Raw genomic sequence first — 21,119 nt, forward strand, 5'->3', positions numbered from 1 at the left:
TATTGAGCTGGGTTGATTAAATTGCCAGTCTGACCCCCACTCACCAAGCTCTAGTGCATCAGTGGTGAAACTGCAGTTGTTCTGTCGTGGCCACCAGTGTGGGTAGAACATCCCTGGCTGGCCAGTGTCTGATCCATTGGGAGAGGGTGGGGGAACTGAATAAGGCATAATATGCCACCATGGGGCTGTTCTGGGCTATTGAGAAATGTGTCCACTGTGCCTTGTTCTCCCCATGGCAGGCAACAGAAAAGGTGAGTGAAGGACCCCTTAAGAGCAGAGATGTCTGGGATGGACACAATGATGTCCTCTCTCCTGTCCCTACCTGCCCAAGGGACCACAGAGCATGGATCACCTGGGTCCCAGCAAGCTGCCCCTTTCCGTCCATGTGCACAAGGGGATGGGGGCAGGCAGGTAACATTTAGCTGGTGCCTTGGCTCAGACGGAGGGAAAGAGTTCAGCTACAACATGGTGCTCATCATACACATGCAGGATCACATAACAGTATGGGACATGGGGGGTGGACCTGTGCGGAGCTATGAAACCATAGGTATATAAGCCAAGAGCTGCTCACACCTTCAGAAGTGCTGGATCACAGCTCAGGACCATGTTGTTGGGTCTGAGGCAACCAGAGATATGGGGACAGCTGCCACAGGAGCGACTTGCAGGGCAGTCAGGAACTTTAGGTGCAAAAGACCCCAAGCCTTCTCCAGAGCAATCCTCTGGGAGCTGTGGCAGTGGAGCTGCCAGGGCTCAGGGCAGGAGCTGTAGAGCAGAGGTGCCCAATGGATATCCTGGGTGGAGGGGTAGCTGGGGCTGTTAAGTCCCCAGTGCCCACACCAAAGCAAAGAGCAGGTGGGAGCTGAGAGAAGGAACACCTTGCAGGAACAGCCCTGCGGCTCTGCTTGGCCCAAGCCCTGGGCTAGTGCTGTGGCTGATGTGGAAGCACTGAGAGACAAGCTAGGGCTGAGCTTGGTAGCTCAGGTGACTGGAATGCTGTGTAGACACTGCCCAGGCAGCCCCTGCCCCTGGATGCTGGGGAGGGGACAGTTTTACTCCCAGAGACCTGCAATGTACATTCACAGAGGCAACCAAAGTACCTAGTCTCCAGTAGCTGCCCAACCAGAACCTGGTCTGGGACAGCAGGAGCCCTGGCCTGTGCTTGAGGATTCAGTAGTAGGCGCCGAGGAGGGTTGAGACCTTGTGCAGGAGCTCCTTGTGGTTGGCGTGCAGTGGGATCCTCTTGTCCAGCACCTGCCAGCGGATGCACAGCTCTGGATCGCAGCCCTGGAGGAACTGGAAGGGGACCAGAGACATCACATACGCACTGCTGGTGAGGGGCCATGCCAGCCATGCTCAACAGCACGTCCAGTTGCCAGCCTCCTGCCCTTTCTTTTTGGGGTCCCTGGTGCAGTGCCACCCCATGTTCATCCCCATGTTCTTCCTCTACTGCATGCAGCTGGAGAAGCCCACTCCTGATGAGGGCGAGATCTGGGTCTGGAGATATGGCTCCCCTGCCCCATGCCCGCTGAGAGCTGGGTCAGGGACCTGCAGAGGTGAGGGGCCCATACCGAATTCAGCCGCTTCATCTCCACATCGTTCTGGTTGTTGAAGTGCACGCTGATGGCAACTGTCTCGACCCAGGCATTATCCGTGTTGCGGGGGTCATCGAGGTACCCCTTGTGTATCTGTGCATGGTGAAGGAGTGCCACATTAGCAGAGCCGTCACCACCTCTCTGAGGGCACCGAGAGGCCCCGGAGGTGGTGGGGCATTGCTCTACAGCTCCTCTGCCCTGCTGGAGACCAGCACCCTGTTCCCACTGCAGATGGAGCCATGGAGAGCAATCACAGCAGGCACAAACACTGGTGTGTGCAGCCACCCCCAGGGTCCCTGGGCTGCCTCCCAGACCCCTGTGCAGTGTGAGGCCATTACAGTGTATCTCCACTTCTCCCAGCCATTCCTCTCTGGTGGGAACAGTGGCCAAGGGGTGATGCACCCTGCCCCCATACCCTGGGGACACCCATGTGCCCCTGTGCCACCATGATGTCCACATGTCCCTGTACTGTGGTGATGCCCCCATGTGCCTGTATTGCCGTGACACCTGTGTGCCCCTGTACCGTGGTGATGCCTGCATGCCCCCCTACTGCTGTAACACCCATGTGCCCCTGTACCGCTGGGAGACCTGCATGCCCCCCACCTCAGTGCCTTGTTTCAGCAGGTTCTGGAACTGGGGCCAGAACTCCCGGCGCAGGATCCACTTGAGCTTCAGTGGCAGCGTCTCACCTGGCTCCAGTGACCCCTGTGCCAAAGCAGATGTCAGCCATGGGGCCTGCCATCAGCCCAGCCCAGGCTCCCTCACTGCCACCAGCTTGGCCATCAGGCAGTTGCCACCACTGCAGAAGATGCCACAAACTCTGGTGGGGGGGAGCAAGCAGTGGTGGTGCTTCCCTTCCTCCCTCTCCTGCCAGAAGTCCTCAGCTGTGCCCAAGCATGTGTGTGAGTTTGCCTGATTCAACGTCTGGACCTCTCTGTCAAAGGACACTGTGCCAATGGCTTATGTCACGAAGGACATGTGAGAACTGAAGATGTGGAGGAGGAGGAGGGAGAAGCAGGAGACAGGGGGTCAGGGTGGGTGTGAGTATGTAACCTCACCACTGCTCCCCCAGCACTCTTGGCAGCACAGCCCCACACTCGGATGTTCTGTGGGAGGGGCAGAGGTACCTCCTCGAACAAGGCTGTGACACTTGTCTGTGCTTCTCCCTTTTCTGCAGGGCATCCAGGCATCAGGCTGGGCCAGCCCCATCTTCCCGGACCCTTCTGCACCAGCTGGTTTCCACCAGCTCTTACCCCAGGCAGAGCCCAGACATCTGACAGTGGGTACTGGGCTACTAGGACTTCCAGCATCTTCTTCAGGCTCTTCCTTATAATGGACCCATCCAAATTCCTCCTCCAGCTGTGAGAGAGGCCCCTGTTAAGCTGCAGCTGGACTCAGCTTCCCCCCTGCCCAGCAGTGGCTGAATGGGCAGCAGTGGGTTTTGCCAGGTCCCAGTCTCTCTGAGGTGGCTTCATGCCCCCTTTTCCATTCCACCTCCCCAGCCCCATCCTGGAGCAAGGACACTTCTCTGTCCCCACGCACTCACCGGGTCACAATGGGATGCAGGGCATGGTTGGGCCCAAAGCAGCGCAGCCTCCCGCGGCCTTGCAGCCCCGTCCTGCCCATGGGGTTCCTGGCAGGGAGAGAGCGAGCAGGCTGGGACGGTGCCAGGGTCCCTCTGTGCACCCCGTCATGCTGATCAAAGCCCTATACTGCTTCCCCAAATTTCCCACCACTGCACTGCACCTCTTCTGGGGTGCTGGGTTTATTTTTGGTGGGGGGAGCCCTGAGGACAATGCGTGCCATTATCCCTGCCCCACCAGTAGCCGTAGGGAAGCAGGAAGGGGATGAATGCACCCAGGCACCCCTGGATTTTTCACGTCCCCGGTACTTTACCTACAGCTGGGCACCCCAGCTCCCACCAAGCCTGTCTGCCCACACAGTGAATGCACTCACAGCGGCAGCCCGTCCTGCACGGCGTAGAGGCCGTGGAAGCTCTGCCGGTCGATCAGCCCATCCATGGTGTTGTAGTTGATCTTCAGGAGAGAATCCAAGGAGCTGGGGGGTGGGAGGCAGCCCGGCAGGGAGGGCTGGCTGTGCCATGCAGGGGAGGGGCAGAGGAGTGGGGAGCCACAGGGGGACACTCACGGGCTGAATGGGTCCTGCACAGCCATGTCCTTGTGGTCGGCCGAGTAGGCGGGAGGGTTGTAGAGTGGAAAGTCCACCTGCAGAGCACGTGGCCGTGTCAGGCCCCCGTTGCATCCCTGCTCTGGTGGCAGGCAGGGACTGGGACCCCTGGGGACACTTTTTGCCCCAGTCCCTTCCTCTGCCCAGCTCTTGGCATCATTCCCCAAGGCACATAGGGCTCTGGGCTCTGCTTGGGGGCTGAACTCAGACTCTCGGCTGGAGGGTTGGTGCCTCTCATTCATGCCCTTGTGGAAGCCAGTGCCAGATCCTGCCCCTGACCCTGAGCCAGCCCTGATTCAGGAAATGTGGAGGCACGTGTTTGTCCCCTCTGTCCCCCAGCCTAGCATCCCCAGGCATCCCTAGCACTGCAGATCCCAGCAGGAACGATGCCCATTCACCTCTCCTTGTCCCTGGGAGGGCCTCAGAGCAGCTGCTCCAGGAAGCCACTTGTCTCAGGGCTGGGAAAAACAGGAGCTCCCAAGTGTGACATGGGTGCCATGATGGTTCTGTTCCTCTTCCCACTGCCATCGGGATCTGCCCCACGGCCCCCCCTCCCAGCCCTGCTGCCCAGGGTCACAGCTCCTACCTCCCAGGGCACCTTCTCATCTGGCACAGGGAAGCGGGGGGTGTGAGACCCTGGGTACAGGAGGTTTCGGGCAAGCACGTGGTACAGGGGCTGGCTCTCCTCCGGTTTCCCCTCCAGGTCAACCTCCTTCATCTCTGAGGCTTTGCTGAAGCCTGCAAGGCAGACACAGACAGCAAGGCCCCGCAAAGCAGGGTGCCGAATTTGGTGCTGCAGACCGTGGTTCTGCTGAGGGGACTGGCTGGGTGTCTCCATGGGGATGCTGATGTCCCCTGGGGGCCTGGCCCCGGCATCCCTTCCACCAGGCCCCAGAGGAACTCCCCCAGGGATGCTGCAGTGGAAAGCCTCAGCCATGGGCTCCAGGGAGGGCTCTGTAGTACAGGGTGGGAATGGCTGCAGGAGGGGCTGGATGGCCTCACAGAGCCCCCAAACCTCCCTGCACCAAAGGAGCCTCTGCCTTGCTGCTTAACAGAGGGGTGTGAGGGGCTGCTCAGCCTGGTCTGCAGCACTGCGGGCGCCAGTGCGGGGCTCCAGGTTTCCCTGGTTCTGCTGGGGTGGAGACGGGCTCCACTTACCCACAGGTGGCATGTCCTCGCCTGAGCTGAAGTCATTGCCCTGCAGTGCCTTCATTATCCACCTCAGGGCCTGGGCACTCTGATGCACCTGCATGGGACAGGAGAGGGTCAGCCTTCCCAGACCCCAGCTGCCCCCCGAGCTCCCTTGCTTGAGTACTGCAGGATACAGCCATGGCAGGAGGCACTGCTGCCCTTGGCTCCTTGCTGCTCATCCCCCAGGGAAGCAGCAATCCTTGCTGTGCCCTGATGCTTGGCTTGGAAAACCATGTCCAGGGAAACATTTTTCCAAAGCAGATGGAAATGGAAGTGGAAACAGCAGCCATGCTGCGGCCGTCTCAGAGAGAAGATGCCAAGGCCCAGTCCAGCTCCCTGGGCACCCCACTGCTCGTGCAGGGTGTGGAACAGCTTCATGGGGAGGGGGCAGAGAGTCCTCCATCTCCAGAAAGTCTAGAGGGTCCTCTCAGGCCAAGGAGAAGAGCTGGGTCAGATCTAACTGCTTGGGTGACCAGTGAAGGCAAGGGCTCATCCCACCACTTCTCACCTTCATCCTGTTCACTTTGGAGTCAAACAGACCATTTCCATAAACCTTTTCCTCTCAGATGCTATTGTTTTGGCAAGGAAACTCGAACTGCTTGAAGGGGCATTGATTCAGAGGGACTTTCTCTTGTGTTCTGGTTCAGTTGACTCAGCCCCTGGAAAACCCCACCTTTCTTAGGTAATTGCTCAGCTTTTGCCTCACCTGGTCTTCCAGAGAAACCAGTCTCTGCTCCACCAGCCCTGTACTCTTCACCCGGTCCAAGTCCAGCAGCTCTGCCAGTAAGTCAACCCTGGAGGGACAGTGCAGAGAGGAACCCCCTCAGCAGCCACCCCTGCATTAATCCCAACTCTTCTCTGCCCGGGACACTGGAGGACAGAAGGATGTCCCTGTCTCAGGAGTGCTGGTACCTCTGTGCAATGTCTCGGATCTTCTGCTCCGTGTTCTGCTTCTCCTGGCACTGCTGATGCTGCAGGTAGTTCTCCTTCAGGTACCTCTCCCAGGAGAGGAGGGCAGCTTCTTCATTCTTCTCCAGCTTCTCTTCTGCCAGAGGAAGGGGACAGAAGTGCTGTCAGATCCCTGGGCATCCCAAACCCCGGTACTGCAGCCCAGATGCCAAGCCTCATGCCTCGGTGCACGGTGCCATGCCCCGGGGAGTGGGCAAAGGGCAGGAGGGGAGATGCTGGTCCTCACTGAGTTGTTTGTGGTGCGTGGCTGGCCTGCGGAGCAAGCCTCGCCGGACCAGGATCTGCAGGTGGTTGAGAAGGATGAAGGGTGGAGGTGCGGGCGGGCGGCCATGGTACTCCTCGATCAGGTCGTGACGCTGGAACTTCCAGATCTGGTCCGTGTGCTCCTGGACCTGTTGGAAGGTGTAGCTGGGGCAGAGCCCAGGCGTCAGCTGTGCCGTAAGGATGAGGGGGCACATTGTGTCTGTATTGTGCCCCGGCTCCTACCTGTCTCCCTGATCAGCCCTGGCCTGCACTCACTACTTCCACCATATATATAACCCCCCCAAAGTGCCCCCATGCTCTGGTCAGCATGTGCCCCAGGACCCTCCTTGCACTTTCTCAGTGTGCAGTGCCCTGGCCACGGCCAAGCCTGCAAGCAAAGCCAGCTCGATTCACTGTCAAGACCATGGGGCCAGGCCAAACTCACTTGAACATGGCGATGAGGAGGTTGAGGAGGAGGATGTTGGTGAAGAGCAGGTACAGGCACAGTAAGATGACCGTCAGCCACTCTGGGAAGATGGGTTTCTTGTTGTCCTCATTTGTCTCTGGGCACTTGGGCTTGTAGGGGTCGGTCCCATTGGGGCTGCACTGGTCAATGTTGAAGTTGACCCCTGCAAGAGAGCACAGCGCGACTCTGCTGCAGCCAAACCTCTCAGTGTCTCAGGGAGCACATTGTGCTCTGTGAAAGCAGCCAGCATCAAGAGAGCTTAGCACCGGGCAAGGATTTGACCTTTATCTGCATCATCCCAGGTGCTCTGCTCACTGCCACCAGCTTTGCAGCTGTGGCACTGAGCTGGATCAGCTCATGCTCCCGTGCCTTTGCTAGTATGCTCTCTTGACCGCTTGCGCAGGTGCAGTCCCTGGGTTTGCGTTGGTGGTAACGCTTCCAATGTGCCAGAGCAGGACTCCAGCCCCACGCCCTGTCATTGCTCCCTCCTGGCCTTATGTTGTGCTTGGAGAGGAGCCCTGTGCAGGACTTCCACAGGCCAACACAGCAGGAGCTAGGCAGACTGCGGCATTAGCTTGGTACCCCTCAACCTTGTTGCATCCATCCTGCTCATGCCACGCGCTGTCACAGGCCGGTGTCCCTTACCATCGATGTAGGAGGGAATCTGCCCGAAGATGGTCAGGTAGGAGTGGTAGACCACGCCACGGAAAAGCCACTCCACACGTTCCTCGTTGTGGATCAGGATGGCCTGCTTGGCTACCCCAAAGGACACTACCCACACTGCTAGCAGGAAGAGGAAGAAGAAGACATCCTTCATCTGCAAAGACAGAGGGGAAGCAAAATTGTGTCCTGGAGCAAATCCCACTCCAGAATAGGATAACATAGGTGGCACATCCATCCCATGCAGGCATCCCACTGCTCTAGCTGATCACCCTGGCAGGATGGAGGGGAGCTCTCACCATGCGCTTCACAATGATGATCTTGGGCCCCAGCGTTTTACTGACTGTGAAAATGTGCATCAGACGCAGGCAGAAAATTATAAAAGCCAGTGACAATATGATGCGCCCGGGATATAAAGTTGACGGGATCAGCCTGGGCACAGAAGAGAGGAAAGGAAACATCTCAGTGCCACCAGTGTGTTTTTTTTTCTAATGCGCAGCATTACATTTCTGCAATATCAGTAAGCTTCCCCAGAGTGTTGGGTGAGAGTTGCGTCATGAAAAACATCTGTCCTAAAAGCAGCTGAAAGCAGAGCCAAATGGTCAGAATTAATCACATGACCACAAAAATCTTAATTGGCCTTTGGAAGAAGAAATCGTAATTAAAAAACCTGCACTAGTTTTGTAGTCTACAGCTGTGGCTTGAGCCTGCGCACTGCCAGGCAAGTGACTCTGCAACTCACCTGCAAGTCAGCCCTGTGATAAAGACTAGGATGGCGCAGATATCCAACTTATTCCAGAAGTCCTTGAAGTACAGGGAAGCCTTTTTCACAACCCCAAACTCATCTGGATCATACAACAGCTGTTGGGAAGAGAAGAGGCGTTGGTATTTCAGTGATAGCCTTGTAAGATACTCATGTGCCTTGTAGAGGGGAGGGATTGCACAGATCTGCTGGCCATCACTGGACCCTCTTGCTTACCCAAAGTTAACCTGAGCCTACAGGGTTTTCTATAGGGGCATGGAAGGAGCATGGGGAGCAATACCTGAGACATGGGGATCTTTAGTCTGGTGAAGAAAGGCACTGAGATGTTGAAGCAAAAGCTGAAAAAAATCAAATGTCAGGCAAAGCCTGGAAATGCTTCTGGGAATAAATGCCCAAGGAAGGAGGTGGTCCCTCCATCTCCTGATGTTTTCAGCTCAAAACAGCATGTCTTTCTGCAAGTACCTGGGGCCAGGCCAGACACAGACAAGGAGATTCTCTGGCCTCAGCATCGGGGGAGTCTGGCAGTCCCGTGTGCTGGGACCTCTCTGAATGGATGGTGACATGAGAAGCAGCATGGGAACGTGAGCTATGCAGGACCTTCCAAGAGCACCTAGAGGGGTGTCTCTTCCTCCTCTCACCTCCGCCCAGCCTCTGCTCTGCCTGCCCCATACCTGGCGGGTCTCCTCGCACACCAGGGAGAAGAGCCAGAAGTAGATGAGGTACTCCCTCCAGGACGGCAATGGTTGGAAGTCAACCATGAGGACGTAGGCAAAAAGCAGGAGGAAGGTGAAGTAAGAGAGGATGTTCATGTGGAAGATGACGACAGGTGCTGTGAAGAAGGCTTGGAGGCGTGTCAGGCAGCCCATGGGCTGCACCCTCTTCTCCCTGCGGGGATCAGGGGTGGAAGCGGGGCTCAGCTGCCCAGGGAGATACCACAGCAGCTTCTGCCAGCCAGCCTTGGTGCACGGATGCCCAGGCTGCAAGAAGTACCTAAAGGTGATGAGGCTGGTGTAGAGAAGTGGAAAGAACAGCATGCACGCAATCACCCGCCAAAGCCCGTTGTCCACGCACATCTTCCCCCACCAGACTTTGGTTAGAAAGGCCTGTGAGGAGGGAGGAGGAGAAGCACTGGTTATAGAAGCCCCTCCCATTAGAGTGGGGCTGCAGGGCAGAGCTGCACTTCTGCCAAGAAGGAACCTTGGATCTGCGGCAGGGGACACTTGGGCACTTCCCCTCCAACCACCACTGCTGGGAACCCACCTGGACACCCCCATGGGACACAAAATTCATGTTCTTGGCCTCCAACGCCAACTGCAGACAAGTTGTCTTCCCCCAGGCCTCAGAGACACGGGTGAGTAGCTTCTGGGCTCTCTCTTCATCCTTGCGGTAGCAATCTGTGAACACGCCTGGCCAGGCAGGGAACAGGGAGACAAGGCTGAGCTCTGGGGCCAGCTTGGTGCTCAGCAAGGTGCCCTCAGGGTCACCCTTTGCAGCAAGATCTGGACATTACACCATGCAGTGGTACATTCTGTGCTCCCACCACCACCTGGGCACAGCCCTCACAGCACCACGACCCTGACCGTGACAAGGGGACTCCCATTTGGCACCACCCACCCCACCCATCGCCCCCAGACACCTCCTGGGCAAAGCTAGCCAACCCTGCAGGGTATGACAGCAGTTCTGGGTTGCTGGTCCCCTCCCACTCACCAATAGCCTTGTGCTCGTACTGCTCGGCCAGGGCCAGCATGTCATCGGTGGTGTCAGTGTCTTCCTCCTCCTTGGCGAGCTCCTTCAGGATTTTGCTGCAGGCCAGTGCGGCTGCCATGCAGTCCTGGCTCTGGAGCAGAAGAGGCCAGAGAGAGTATGGCGCTCTGCGCCCTATCCTGCAAGTCTCGGCAGTCGTGCCAAGCCCTCCGTGGCTCTCACGGGAGGGAAGGAGGGTGTCCCAAGCAGACTGTTGCTCAGGTTGGGCAGCTTGCTGTGGCAAGGGCTAAGCTGTGCTCCCCTCTGGGTGCAGGGGCAGTAGGTAACCCACTGCCACAGGGAATCCGGAGACACCACTGCTCTCCTAGTGGGAAGCCTTGGGTGACAGGACAGTGTGACTCCATGGCCCTGCACAGCACGCTCACCATACTGCCAGCCACACTGCCTTTTGCCCTGGGGATGCTGTTTATGGGTGGAAGCCTTCTCCACCCCAGCTGCCATGCCCCTGTGTCCTGCCTGTGTTGTGCTGAGCCCTCTCTCAGCCTTTGCAAGGAAGAGCACACTTCTGGCCCAGCACATCACCTCTGCATGCAGCATATGTTTTGGCTGGGGAGGGAGGGATCTGGCATCATGGTGTGTGTCTGGGGATGAACATCAAGTGTCCGCAGGCTCACTAGCTGGCTCCCATTTGGCTGGGGGTCAGGCTTGGGCAGTGCCATGGGCCAGCTAGCCTGCTGTCCCAAATGCCAGCAGGTGCAATCCTTCCTCTTGGGGCTGGGAGGTTTGGCTCCATCTGAGCGTCTCAGCTGGGACCAACAGCTCCGAGCTGTGATACCTGGGCCCAGATGATTTCTCCCAACTCCTTGCGGTTCTGGACCACAGCCCAGATAAGCAGGTCACGGACTGGGTCCACGGTGAAGGTGACTCGGCCAGCAGAGCGCTTGTAGAGGGACCGGAGACTTGACCCCTGAACCTGCAAGACATGCAATGGTTGGACCTGTTCCCCTGCCAAAAGGCTGCCGAAAGTAGACAGCCCCTCAGCACAAAGCCACCCCCCGAGCCCTGGGTGCCTGCCTCCACCACCCATGGAAGGGCGTTCACTGCAGATAGCAGGGTGGCCAAGACTAGACTCATGATGGAAATGCCACTTTTTCTAGGGCCAGGATCATGTGGGGATGTGCCCATTCTGCCCAGTGCACCCACCCCACTGGGTCCTGCCCACCAGAGTCACACAGCCACGTGGTGCTGTGGGTGTAGGAGGGTGGGAGTCGCACCTTGAATGTGGGGCAGATGACTTGGGCAGGGCTTTAAGGGACTTTAAGTGGGATTCTTGAGCAGGCAAGAGGACAGAGACCCAGCTGCAACCTCCAGGATGATTTCTTGAGCCAGTGTTCCCCTCCCTAATGCAACCCTGCCACCATGTAACCTGGAGATGCGTACATTCAGCTTGATGTGTGGGACAGGGATGGAGAGCCGGGGCTGATCTATGTGCTTGGGCTTGGGGTAGAGAGGCTGCGTGGAGCAGCCCAGGAGCTCCCGCAGCACTTGGGAGACGTGGTGCAATTGGATTCTTGGCATTTTGGAGCCAGCTGTGTGCTCTCTCTCGTCCAGCAGGACCTTCTGCAACTTGCTGTGGAACATGCAGGATGGTGCCATGTTGTCGTAGAGGTAAACCAGGGTGTCCCAGGTGACAAACTCCTTGAGACGCACTCCCTGCTCCAGGAACAGCTTCACAAACTCTGGCTTGTTGGAGATCAGGGCAGCTGCCATCACAGGGTGGAGATCTGTGGGCTGGCAGGCCAGAGGCAGAGGTGAGGGGCTCCATGGCCCCAGAGCAGGGCCCCACCATGGTCCTCACTCAGATGGGGGTGAGATTTTATCCCTGAACACACAAGGAGTTTCTGGGTGTGATAGAGCAGCTGGAAGGTACTGGGACTTGTGGGATATACCCCAGAGACACACTTCTGGGTTAGTATGCCCTCTCCTCTGGCAGTGAAGCCCTCTGCTCCCTTGGCTGCTGAGTGGAGGGATGGGGTAGGGTAGAGGATAGACCCTCTTTCCCCAGTTCACGAGGATGCACCATACAAATGAACAGGACCTCACAGGCTTGTCCTCTGTGCACAACTCTTCAGGTGAAGGATCATGGTGCTGCCAGCTGGATCTCAGCCATGGGGAGACTAGCTGCTCCCGATGGTCACCCAGTTCAGCCTTTGTGGGGTTTTCCTTTCCAAGGCAACCTTTACATGTGCTCAGAAGTGAAAAAAAAGCCTGTGGGTAAGGGAGTACATGTCTGTCCTGGCAGGAAGGTACCTGCTGACCTTCTGCCACAGCTTGGTTTCAGCCTCAGCTTTTCATACCAGCCACACTGGTCCAGGGCTGCAGCACCTTGTAACAGCTCTGGCCCGCATCGGCTAATCTGAGAGCCTGCCTCATCCTCCCTTCCCAGCAAAGGTGTAGATCTTGTTCAGGCTGTGCATTTTCACACCGTCAAATATTTACTCTTCAGGATCCTGGTTCCCACCAGCCCTTCCCAGTCCCACAAAAGGTATATGAGCTGGGGGAATCTAAACTGTCGAACGAAATAGGAGAATCCCTTCCAAGTCCCACAGCCCCAGCAGAAAGGACAGAGAACCTGGCTCAACTTCAACTTCTTAACAGCTGGATCAGGTGTGGGATGGCAGAGCTGGCTTGTGCTGCTCCCTGCCCTACTCTGTAGTAAAATTTGAGCAGTGAAGTGCCAGGCTGGGTGAGATGATTAGTTTAGAGACAAGTTGCCATTTGACAATGTGGCATGAGCAGCGACCACAGGGCAGAGCTGGCAAGAGGTATTTTTGGCTCTAGGTTGGTGGACTGTCTTTAAAAGACACCGGTTTTGAACAAAATACAAATCAATCACCTTTGTAAACAATTATAAGCCAAATAGGACCTTTACAAGCAATGAATTGCGGGGTGTGCTCACCTCTGCTTTGGGTGTTGAGTGCACTTTTGAAAGACAGGACAGATTAAGAGCCTCTGGCAATGTGGTGGGAGTTTAGGGTCCAAGAGAAATGCCCTCAAAAACTCTCCCTAGGCACAGCCGAGGTGAACAGTGCCCTCAATATCCACAGTCCTCAAGTGGGACCTGACAAGCTGTAAGCCTGACCAGACAAGCAGCACAGGTACTCCCTTACCTTCCACTCGTGGTCATCCGTGAAGATCTCACTCCGAGCAATGTCCACCCTGTTCCAGGCCACAGCTAACTTCAGCTGGTGATCCCAGTTCTCACGACCAAAGTGGTCCTGGTTTCGGGATGCTGCATGCAAAGTGCATGTGTTAGAACAGATGATCATTTACATGGTGAGAAGGTACCACTTGGAAGTCCCCTTGGATGCCTGGCCCTTTGGGAGAAACATCTCTCTCCCAGTCAGCTCAACATCACAAAGTTTGGAGACCCCTTTGGTGACCCCATAAGTCAAGCAGCTGCAGGAGGTGACTTGTGACCCTCAACCCATTCATCTTGCCCCATCCTCCCAAGCAGCTCCCCACCCCTCACCTTTGAACAGGGCCTGGAGGATGGCCACATCCACGTCCTGCTGGCCATATTTGCCCTCTCTGAAAACAGTCAGAAGCTGCCGGCTCCGTACTATGTCTTGGATCTACAAGGAGAGCCATGGGCAAACAATCATCATCAGCAGCTGCTCCCTGCCACTTCCTGCAGCCCCCTGTCCTGTGTGGGGCAATTCCTTGCTCCCCTCGAGTTGCCTGCAGACCCCCTGTGCTGTGTTTCCCAGCCCAGCTGGGGCTGGCCCCAAAAGGTACCTCTCTGCCCAAAGGGAGCAGGCAGTGGAGGAGCAGAGCTTGAGCCCTTGGACAATACTGAGCATGGCTGGGGGGAGATGGATGGTCGGCGGAAGATGAGCCTTAAACTTCATGCTGGGAGCCTTGCTGCTCATGGGCAAGAACCCCTGGGCACCCCTTTGATCTCCACAAGCTCAGTGAGAGGAGCTGTCTGCATGCAAGAGGCTCACCTTCTTGGTCCACTCCACCAACTTGCCCTCAGTGAAGAGCTCATAGGTGTCATGGAAGAGCACGCTCAGCTTCTTCTGGATCAAGGCAATGGTTATCTTGGGCACAGGCAGGCTGGCCACCTGTGCGATGACATCGGCCACACGCCCAGACCCTTCCACAATCACACAGGGGGTCCCATTGGTGATGGCATTGTAGATGGTCTGCAACAGAGTGGGGAGGCTGGTCCTAATCCCACACAGAGGCCAGCAGACCCTCTCTGAGCCTGAGACCCACACCGTTGCTCTGCAGCACTCCCATCCAGCTACATTTCAGCTAGTGTGGCACCACGTTCGCACCAAAACTAGAGCGCAGCACCCTGGGCAAGGACCTGCCCCCTCCTACCACCTTCCCCTCTCAGCTCTGCTGGGAGCGGACAGGAGCAGTTCCTTACGTCGAGTGTCCCGGGGCCTCCTTCCAGCACCACGCACACAATGGGGATCTTGATGGCAACGCCTGTGGGGAAGCAGAGCCCAGGGTCACCTCCCTGTGGGGCAGCCACCCCCCATGCAGCTGAATGCGGTCCCCTCTGAGTGGTGGGGTATGAAAGACAAGGTGGAAGCACTGCCCCTGACATGGCAGGCTCCAGGAGAGAGGGGAGACTATCTCCTGGCAGTCATGCTGCTGGAGCATATGTATGCATGTGTTAGAATAGGAGATCATTTGCACAGTGAGAAGATACCACCTGGAAGCCCCCTTGGAGGCCTGGCCCTTTGGGAGAAACAACTCTCCCTGATCAGCTCAGTATCACAAGGTTTGGAGACCACTTTGGTGACCCCATAAGTCAAGCAGCTGGCAGAGAAAGGCTCTTTGATTTGTGTCACTGAGGAACCAGGTTCCATATTTATCATGACAATCCTCTCAAACCCCTTGCCTGGATCCTCCAGGGAAGCCACAGCCTCCCCTCTCACCGGAGGCCAGGATGGGCACCCCTTGCCAATGGATGGCCCATTCCACCTTGTGCCCTCCCCTGCCTCAGGCCTGGCTATGTGTTGCCGTTACCTCCTTTCACCTTGGTCTGCTCTGAAATGAACTTCTCCAGTCTGGTCCTCAGGGGGATTTCCACCCCATACCTCCCATGGGTCCCATCGTCCACCAGGATGAAGTGGGAGTGGTTGCTGTCCAGGCATGACAGGCTGCCTTGGTTCTCCTCATCCAGTATGTACTCAGCTGGAAAGCCACCCTGTAAGGTGCAGGAGGAGAGACGCTGGGAAAAGCCTGTCAGGGCTGCAGAGGAGCACCACATGCCCAAAGCAACCAGCATGTGGGACAGGAACAGGCCAGCACGTGGGGACAGTCTGTCCAAACAGCCATCCCTGCCCCCCTGCAGTCCTCATGTCAGCCTTGTCCCATGCTCCTTGTCCCATGTCTCTGCTCGACCTGCCTTCACACCCACAAGGGTCCTCCCAGGAGAAGCACAGCACCTACACAAGACACTGAGTAGAGTAGAGGGGCTTCTCAGCAAACATCAGCCTGGGACCATCGCTCCTTCTGGTGCGGCTGGGTTTTACCAGGGCTGCCAGCCACAGGCACATCTTGAAACACCCGTTCCCACCACAGTCCTTGGCAGGACTTCCCTGGCAGTCCAGGCATAGGCAAAGCAAACGCATCTCCAACTCTGCCTGGCTCACCATGGGGCAGATGAGGCTCTCCCGGTTGTACACGGTCCCCCAGGTGGCTATGCCAATGGTGACAATCTCGCCCTCCTTGTGGCTGCAGCTCAGGATGAAGTCTCGCACTGCCTCTCCCACCTGTTTCATCACACCAGTGTGGGACCCCCCTGTGATGATCCAGGCCCCTGGGGGTCAGAGAAGAGCTTGGGAAGGGAGATGCCCTGCTCACAGCAATCTCCTAGCATCCCCTTATGTGGCTGCAGGAACACCTGGTCCTCAGACATGCTCCATCCCCCAGAAGATGTCTTCCCTGCCCACTACATCAAGCCCTGGCAGCACAGGAGATGCCTTCTTCAGCAGTGTTGCATTGCTGAGTCCAGCTCCCTATGAGCCTGTTTGCAGCAACTGAGCAAGAACAATCCATCCCTGGTGGTGGTAGTCCAGACAGGGACCTACAGGCCTCCTGGGCCAGCCTGGCATCTCCACAGCAGCTCAACTCACTGAACCTGACATGGCCAGATGACAGGCCCCTCTCCTGCTGCAATCGAAGGGCGAGCCTCTGCAACTCTTACCAGTGGTCTGGGCCACTTTGACTAGCCCTTGCCGGAAGATGTTCTTCAGCCTTGGCTTCATGATGAAGTTTTTGGCTCCCCCAGTGACTGAGATGAGCAGGTTGGGTGCATCGAGGCCCCAGTGCTGTGTCATGAGGTGGTAGATGACTCGTGGAGGGGTGTCTGAGGAGACACGCACATACTGCAAAAAAGGGAGCATATATTCTGGGTAAAAACAGGGTCAGGGTAACAGTGCACCTCCACCCAAATTTCTCCTGTCCCAGCAAAGAACCAGGGGCTTCCCACACCATTTCCCAGCACAGTCCTGTTGCTGCTGCCCCAGGTCTTTGTGCATGACCCTGTTCCCATTCGCTTCCCTGGGACTGAGCATTCCCAAGACAAACCTAAGGATGAGGACAGGGAACAGTCACTCCTTGAAGCATGGGCCTCACAGCATGAAGATCAGTCTTATGGTTTCAGAAAGGGACTAGGTATAGGGCTGGGAGAGAGGAGGGATCCTGTCCCACCCTCCCTTCCTCTGCTTGAGTCAGTGTTGCATTTGAGGCATTTCCACGCTCTCCTAACCTCCTCTCATTCCGGAGGGAAATACTCGCATTTCATCTGCCATGACAAGACCTGAATACTGGCTCCCCATGCACCACAGACAGGGAAAACAGATCACCTTCCCCATCTTCTGTCCCAGGCCCGTGAAGTGGATATCGCCGAAGGCATCTGTTGGCATTTCCTGGATGTGCCTGCTGGAGTCCCATTCCTTTCCCAGGAAGATGGGAGGTTTGGCAGCATCTTCCAGGTGCTGTTCCCTGAGATAGCCGCACTCACACACAATCCTCCTGAAACACACACCACCAACTTTGCCAAAAACAATCTAAACCCAGAAAGCAAAGCCCAGGCAGGAGGAGGTGCTGGTGTTCTCATTAAGAACATCACAGGCACCAGCATCTCCCACCCAGCTTATCCTCCAGCTCAGAACTTGTGCAGAAACAAAGGCATTGTCTGGGGGAAAACTTAGCAAAAAATTGATATTTCTGCCTGTAGAGGTTTAGGACAGAAATATTAAGGTTGCTCTGGATGAAGTACGAATGGAAATGACTGCATGTGAAAGCATCGGAAAGGTTCCTCGCTGTGACACGGGATATCAGCCATGTGGTGACACACAGCAGGGTGAAGAACCACTCAAAAAGGAATTTGTGAATCCCTTGACACCAGCTCCCTTGACAGAAAGGTGGGGTTTTCTGGTGCTATAGCTTTGTCACCAAACACTCTTTCTGCTTTCCTGGCAGGGGAGGGGAATGAGGGACTGTCTGACTTACCCAGAATCTGATGTCTGGGAGCTTTCAACAAAGTAGGTACACTCTTTCTTCCGGATGTTTTCAGGAATCCACGAGATGAGATTTTCCTGAGGGAGCAGGAAAAGCAGTAGGGGGTCAGGTTTTGTGCAAAGGGCCAGAAGTTATGCCAGGGGCCAGACACCCTGGTGCTTGGAGCGTATCTGGGTGCTTCTGTTGATGTGAAAGAAGAAAGCTCCATCACTATCTGCAAGGACAAAGCCAGGTGTACTCCAAGGAGAGGAGATATGAATGCTGGACATGCTCAGATGTTTGGCGTTTTTATGTCTGTCCCTAAAACTAAAGTGATGTGTTATTAATGTTTCTGTTAATGAGTCATCAGATAACTCAATGCTCTTCCATCATGTGTGGCCAACCGCCTCCTCTTCCAGCACCTCCTGAACTTGCCTTTTCATTGCTGCCGGTGGGGAAATGTGCCTTCCGCCTGCTCTTCGAGACACTGCTACTGCTCTGCTGGAGGTTGGGGACCACCTCAAAGTCGCTCATCTTCCTGGGGTGCATGGTGGGGTCATCTCCTCTCTCAGGGCACACCTTGTTCAGTTCGGACGGGAGCACCTTGGTGCACCGGCCACGCACGGCCATGGCTGCTGTGTCTTGCCCCACTTGGCCTCCTCTCTCCTGTTCCTATGCTGGGAGGTCCTGAACATCTGCATCCTGAGCGCAGCAGAAAAGGATACCCATGGACTTAAAGCACAGGGGTGTCCTGTCCATCACTCCCTGGGTGGAGTGATGTCCACAGGAAACCTGCTGGACCTGCCCCACGGTTCTGACACAGGGGCCATGTGGGTGGTGAACCAGCCTCAGCATGCACCATGCTGCCCCAGGCAACCTGTCAGCCTCTGAAAATTGACCCTGTTGTGCTCTGCCCACCAGCACTGCTGCTGGTCTGCCTGCTTCGCTGCCTGGCTGTCCATCAGCCTGCAGCTCTCCTCACTTGCTCTCCACTGCAGGCAGCTGGGATATTTCTGGCAGCAGGGAGAGCAGAAACCAGGTCTCTTGCATGAGCAGCCCAAGCATGGCCCTGCATGGAAAATCTGTATCCTACATGCTGGCTGCAGAGACAGGGCACTCCTCTGTAGGGGGGGGGCATCTCATGACCCCTGCAAAGGTCCCCTGAGAGCCCAGAGCTAAAACCGAGATGCACACAGGCATGCTGCATAGCGGGGGCTGCAAAACTCCTGAACCCTCTCAAACACTCACAGCCCCCATTGCTGAGCTCCTGAACTGCTGAGACTGAAGAGCTGCTGGAGCAAGGATGGAAAAGCTCCTGGGTGTCTCTGGAGCCCAAAGGGGAACGGTGTCCTCTCAGGGGAGCTGTGATTAGGTAATGGAGGAAGCACAGCACTCAGGTAACGCACTGGCAAAGCTGTGGGGTCAGCAGGCCTTTGTTTAAGGAGGATTTTGGCTGCCTTTCTGCAAGCCAAACTCTGCATCACACCATCCCCACTAAGGGTGGGGAGCCCTTAGTGGTGTGCCCTTAGGACAAGGAGTGGTGGTGCAAAATCATGACTACCACTGTATTTCCTTCACATCTCCTTCCCCCAGGCTCAGAGCTGCTGCAGGAAGGGAGCAGCAAGGAAAAGCCTTTTTGTCATAGAATCTCATAGAATCTCATAGAAGTCTCATAGAATCATAGAATCATTTAGGTTGGAAAAGACCTTTAAGATCATCCCTCCCAGGCTCCCTCCGGGAAGTACGCAGCTCTACCGACCTGACCTTAGGAGCCAGATTTTTAACAGACCAGCTTTCTGCATCAGAACAACCTACGTCAGATCTATTGCTTGAGAAAGAGCTGTCTAAATAAGGTGAAACACACACCTAATTCTTGTTCCTGGCCCCCCAGGGTGGGCAGGCTGGTGGGGGTTTGGGGCACGGCCATGCAGCACCGCATGCAGGAAGGGCTCTCACACCCGGTTCTCCACCCAGAATACTTAACGGTCTTGGGGCCAAGGGCAGAGCCTTTGCAGCAGCACATGCTGCCTGCCCCCCGAGCTTGGCAAGCACTGCGGGAGGGGGGCTGCCCCCTCGAGGGGCCTGTCTGGCAGCCTGCCCCACTGCAGGCAGCACAGGGCCCCTCACCCCGAGGGTCAGGTCAGCTCTCAGCTGCACAGGGTGGTCACAGCACCCATTAGGACAGGGGTGCAAAGCCCTGACTGCAGGCGCCGAACACTGCCTATGAAACATGCCCACCCCCACCCCTCCACCGGCATGACCGTCAGCGAGGCTGCCTGTACCTTTCCTGCAGCATCCTCCGGCCACATCACCAGCTCCTCAGCTCCGTGCGTGTCATAGGGATTCAGCCTCATGTCCCTCTCCTCCTGCAGGTCATTTTGTCACTGGAGACACAGACAATGAGCGGAGAATAGGGCAGAGCTGCCTGCAAGCTGCCTGCAGAGAGGAGGAGATGACAGGGCGGCTGGCAGGCTCCCAGCAAATCAGACTGCGGAAGCAGTCCCGGCTGAGAAGCTGCAGCGCCCAGGCAAACCCCGAGTTTGCTTGAGTGGCTGAGTCACGCTCCCTGCTGCCCGCAGCAGTGATTTCCACCCACAGCCTCCCACTGCCATCAGCCCCACGTGGGGTGAGACGCTCCTTGCACCCAAGCCCCTCTTGGCAGATGTCATGAGCAGGGGCTGCTCGGGTGATGGCAGGGCCCCAGCACGTGGATGCTGCTGGAAAGGAGCGGCAACCCGGTGGCTCTGATGGAGGCTTGGGTGCGTTGCAGGCTTGGCAAGTGTGATGAAAAATCCCTTCCCTAACTACCAATTTCAATCAGTCTCTACAGTATGAAAGTGTATTAACTTTACTTTTATATATGTATATAATATATATTAGTTACACACTGTGATGTGATGAGGTAGTGGAATTTTACTGGAGACCTCGGTATTGTTCCTGCTTAAGTAAAACAAACGAAAGGACAGCCCAGCTCTGGAGAGAGAAGGCCTTTGCTTCTGGGAAGCTTAGAGCAGTCCATGAAGGATAAAGGACAGCTTTATCCTTGGTACAGCCACGATAATGCCAGCATCCTAGCCCCTCTGACATGTCTTTGAAACCCTCCCAGCATTGTCTGGTGTCACAGATCAGTAATTCGAGCAAGACTGACTCCAGGGATGCCTGGATTGATAGACAAGCAGCTAAAATGCTGCAGAAATAGAGTGGCTTTGCAAAGTTTTACTGTGATTAGCAATTGGTAGAGTGGGTGTTAGTTACTGATTATTCCAATCATGTTGTACCTGAAAGCTTGAAAGGTATAAGAACCCCGTGTAAAATCACATTTGGGTGCCCCGATTTGGCTGGGACACCTCATGCCCATGAATAAATATTTACCCTTGTAATTCTGTGCTTTGCATCCCAGCCTCTCGCCTCAGTCAGCATGAGCCAGGTGCAATTTTTCATAACGCAAGCTCCTGGTGAGGAACCTCACTGTCACACCGCAGGCACCAAATACCTTTTGGTTGGTGCTTCCCACCTCCCCGTTTCAGATGCTCTCCTCCTCCTGTTATGCTCTGTGCCCTAAATGAACTGGCTTCTCCACTGGATTTGCAGACACTTAACTTGCATTTGCCACAAAATTTGCTTAACAAAACCATCATTCATCTTCCTCAGGAAATGTGCTAAGCAGCACAGCCAGTCCAGGAAGGCAGCCAAGGCAGTGGATACTGCAGCATCAACCGACTTCACCTGCAGCACCAGGCCCCAGCCATCCCTGATGTCTTTTGCTGGAGAAGACTGTAAAAGATCATGGGGCAGTGCTGGGAGATAGCTGGGAAGA

The 21,119-nt window shown here is 56.1% G+C and overlaps 1 protein-coding gene across 14 annotated transcripts; it reads right to left on the reverse strand.

Annotated features, from left to right (window-relative positions):
* Positions 1-2: 2 nt before the first annotated feature.
* TRPM2 (transient receptor potential cation channel subfamily M member 2) lies at positions 3-19,809 on the reverse strand. 14 transcript variants are annotated; one of them, XM_072867917.1, is made up of 33 exons: positions 19,585-19,790; positions 17,738-18,004; positions 17,315-17,400; positions 16,666-16,834; positions 16,005-16,185; positions 15,451-15,617; positions 14,822-15,002; positions 14,214-14,275; positions 13,783-13,983; positions 13,308-13,410; positions 12,946-13,067; positions 11,216-11,566; positions 10,611-10,748; positions 9,779-9,908; positions 9,332-9,477; positions 9,062-9,174; positions 8,743-8,956; positions 8,051-8,169; positions 7,608-7,740; positions 7,294-7,465; positions 6,628-6,811; positions 6,166-6,347; positions 5,883-6,015; positions 5,677-5,764; positions 4,938-5,025; positions 4,366-4,517; positions 3,741-3,817; positions 3,549-3,650; positions 3,139-3,225; positions 2,846-2,951; positions 2,196-2,297; positions 1,569-1,685; positions 3-1,293 (listed from the first exon to the last, which is right to left on the reverse strand). In XM_072867917.1, the coding sequence occupies exons 2-33, from the start codon at positions 17,930-17,932 to the stop codon at positions 1,168-1,170; spliced, it is 4,527 nt and encodes a 1,508-aa protein (XP_072724018.1). In that variant the 5' UTR covers positions 17,933-18,004; positions 19,585-19,790; the 3' UTR covers positions 3-1,167. The 14 variants fall into 14 exon arrangements, 11 of the variants coding, with proteins under 11 accessions (XP_072724018.1, XP_072724020.1, XP_072724019.1 ...); XM_072867919.1 differs by lacking the exon at positions 3,549-3,650 and having other exon boundaries at positions 19,585-19,791; XM_072867918.1 differs by lacking the exon at positions 14,214-14,275 and having other exon boundaries at positions 14,832-15,002.
* Positions 19,810-21,119: the final 1,310 nt, after the last annotated feature.

This window comes from Ciconia boyciana, chromosome 7 (genome assembly GCF_034638445.1).
Source record: "Ciconia boyciana chromosome 7, ASM3463844v1, whole genome shotgun sequence".
NCBI classification, from domain to species: Eukaryota; Metazoa; Chordata; class Aves; order Ciconiiformes; family Ciconiidae; genus Ciconia; species Ciconia boyciana.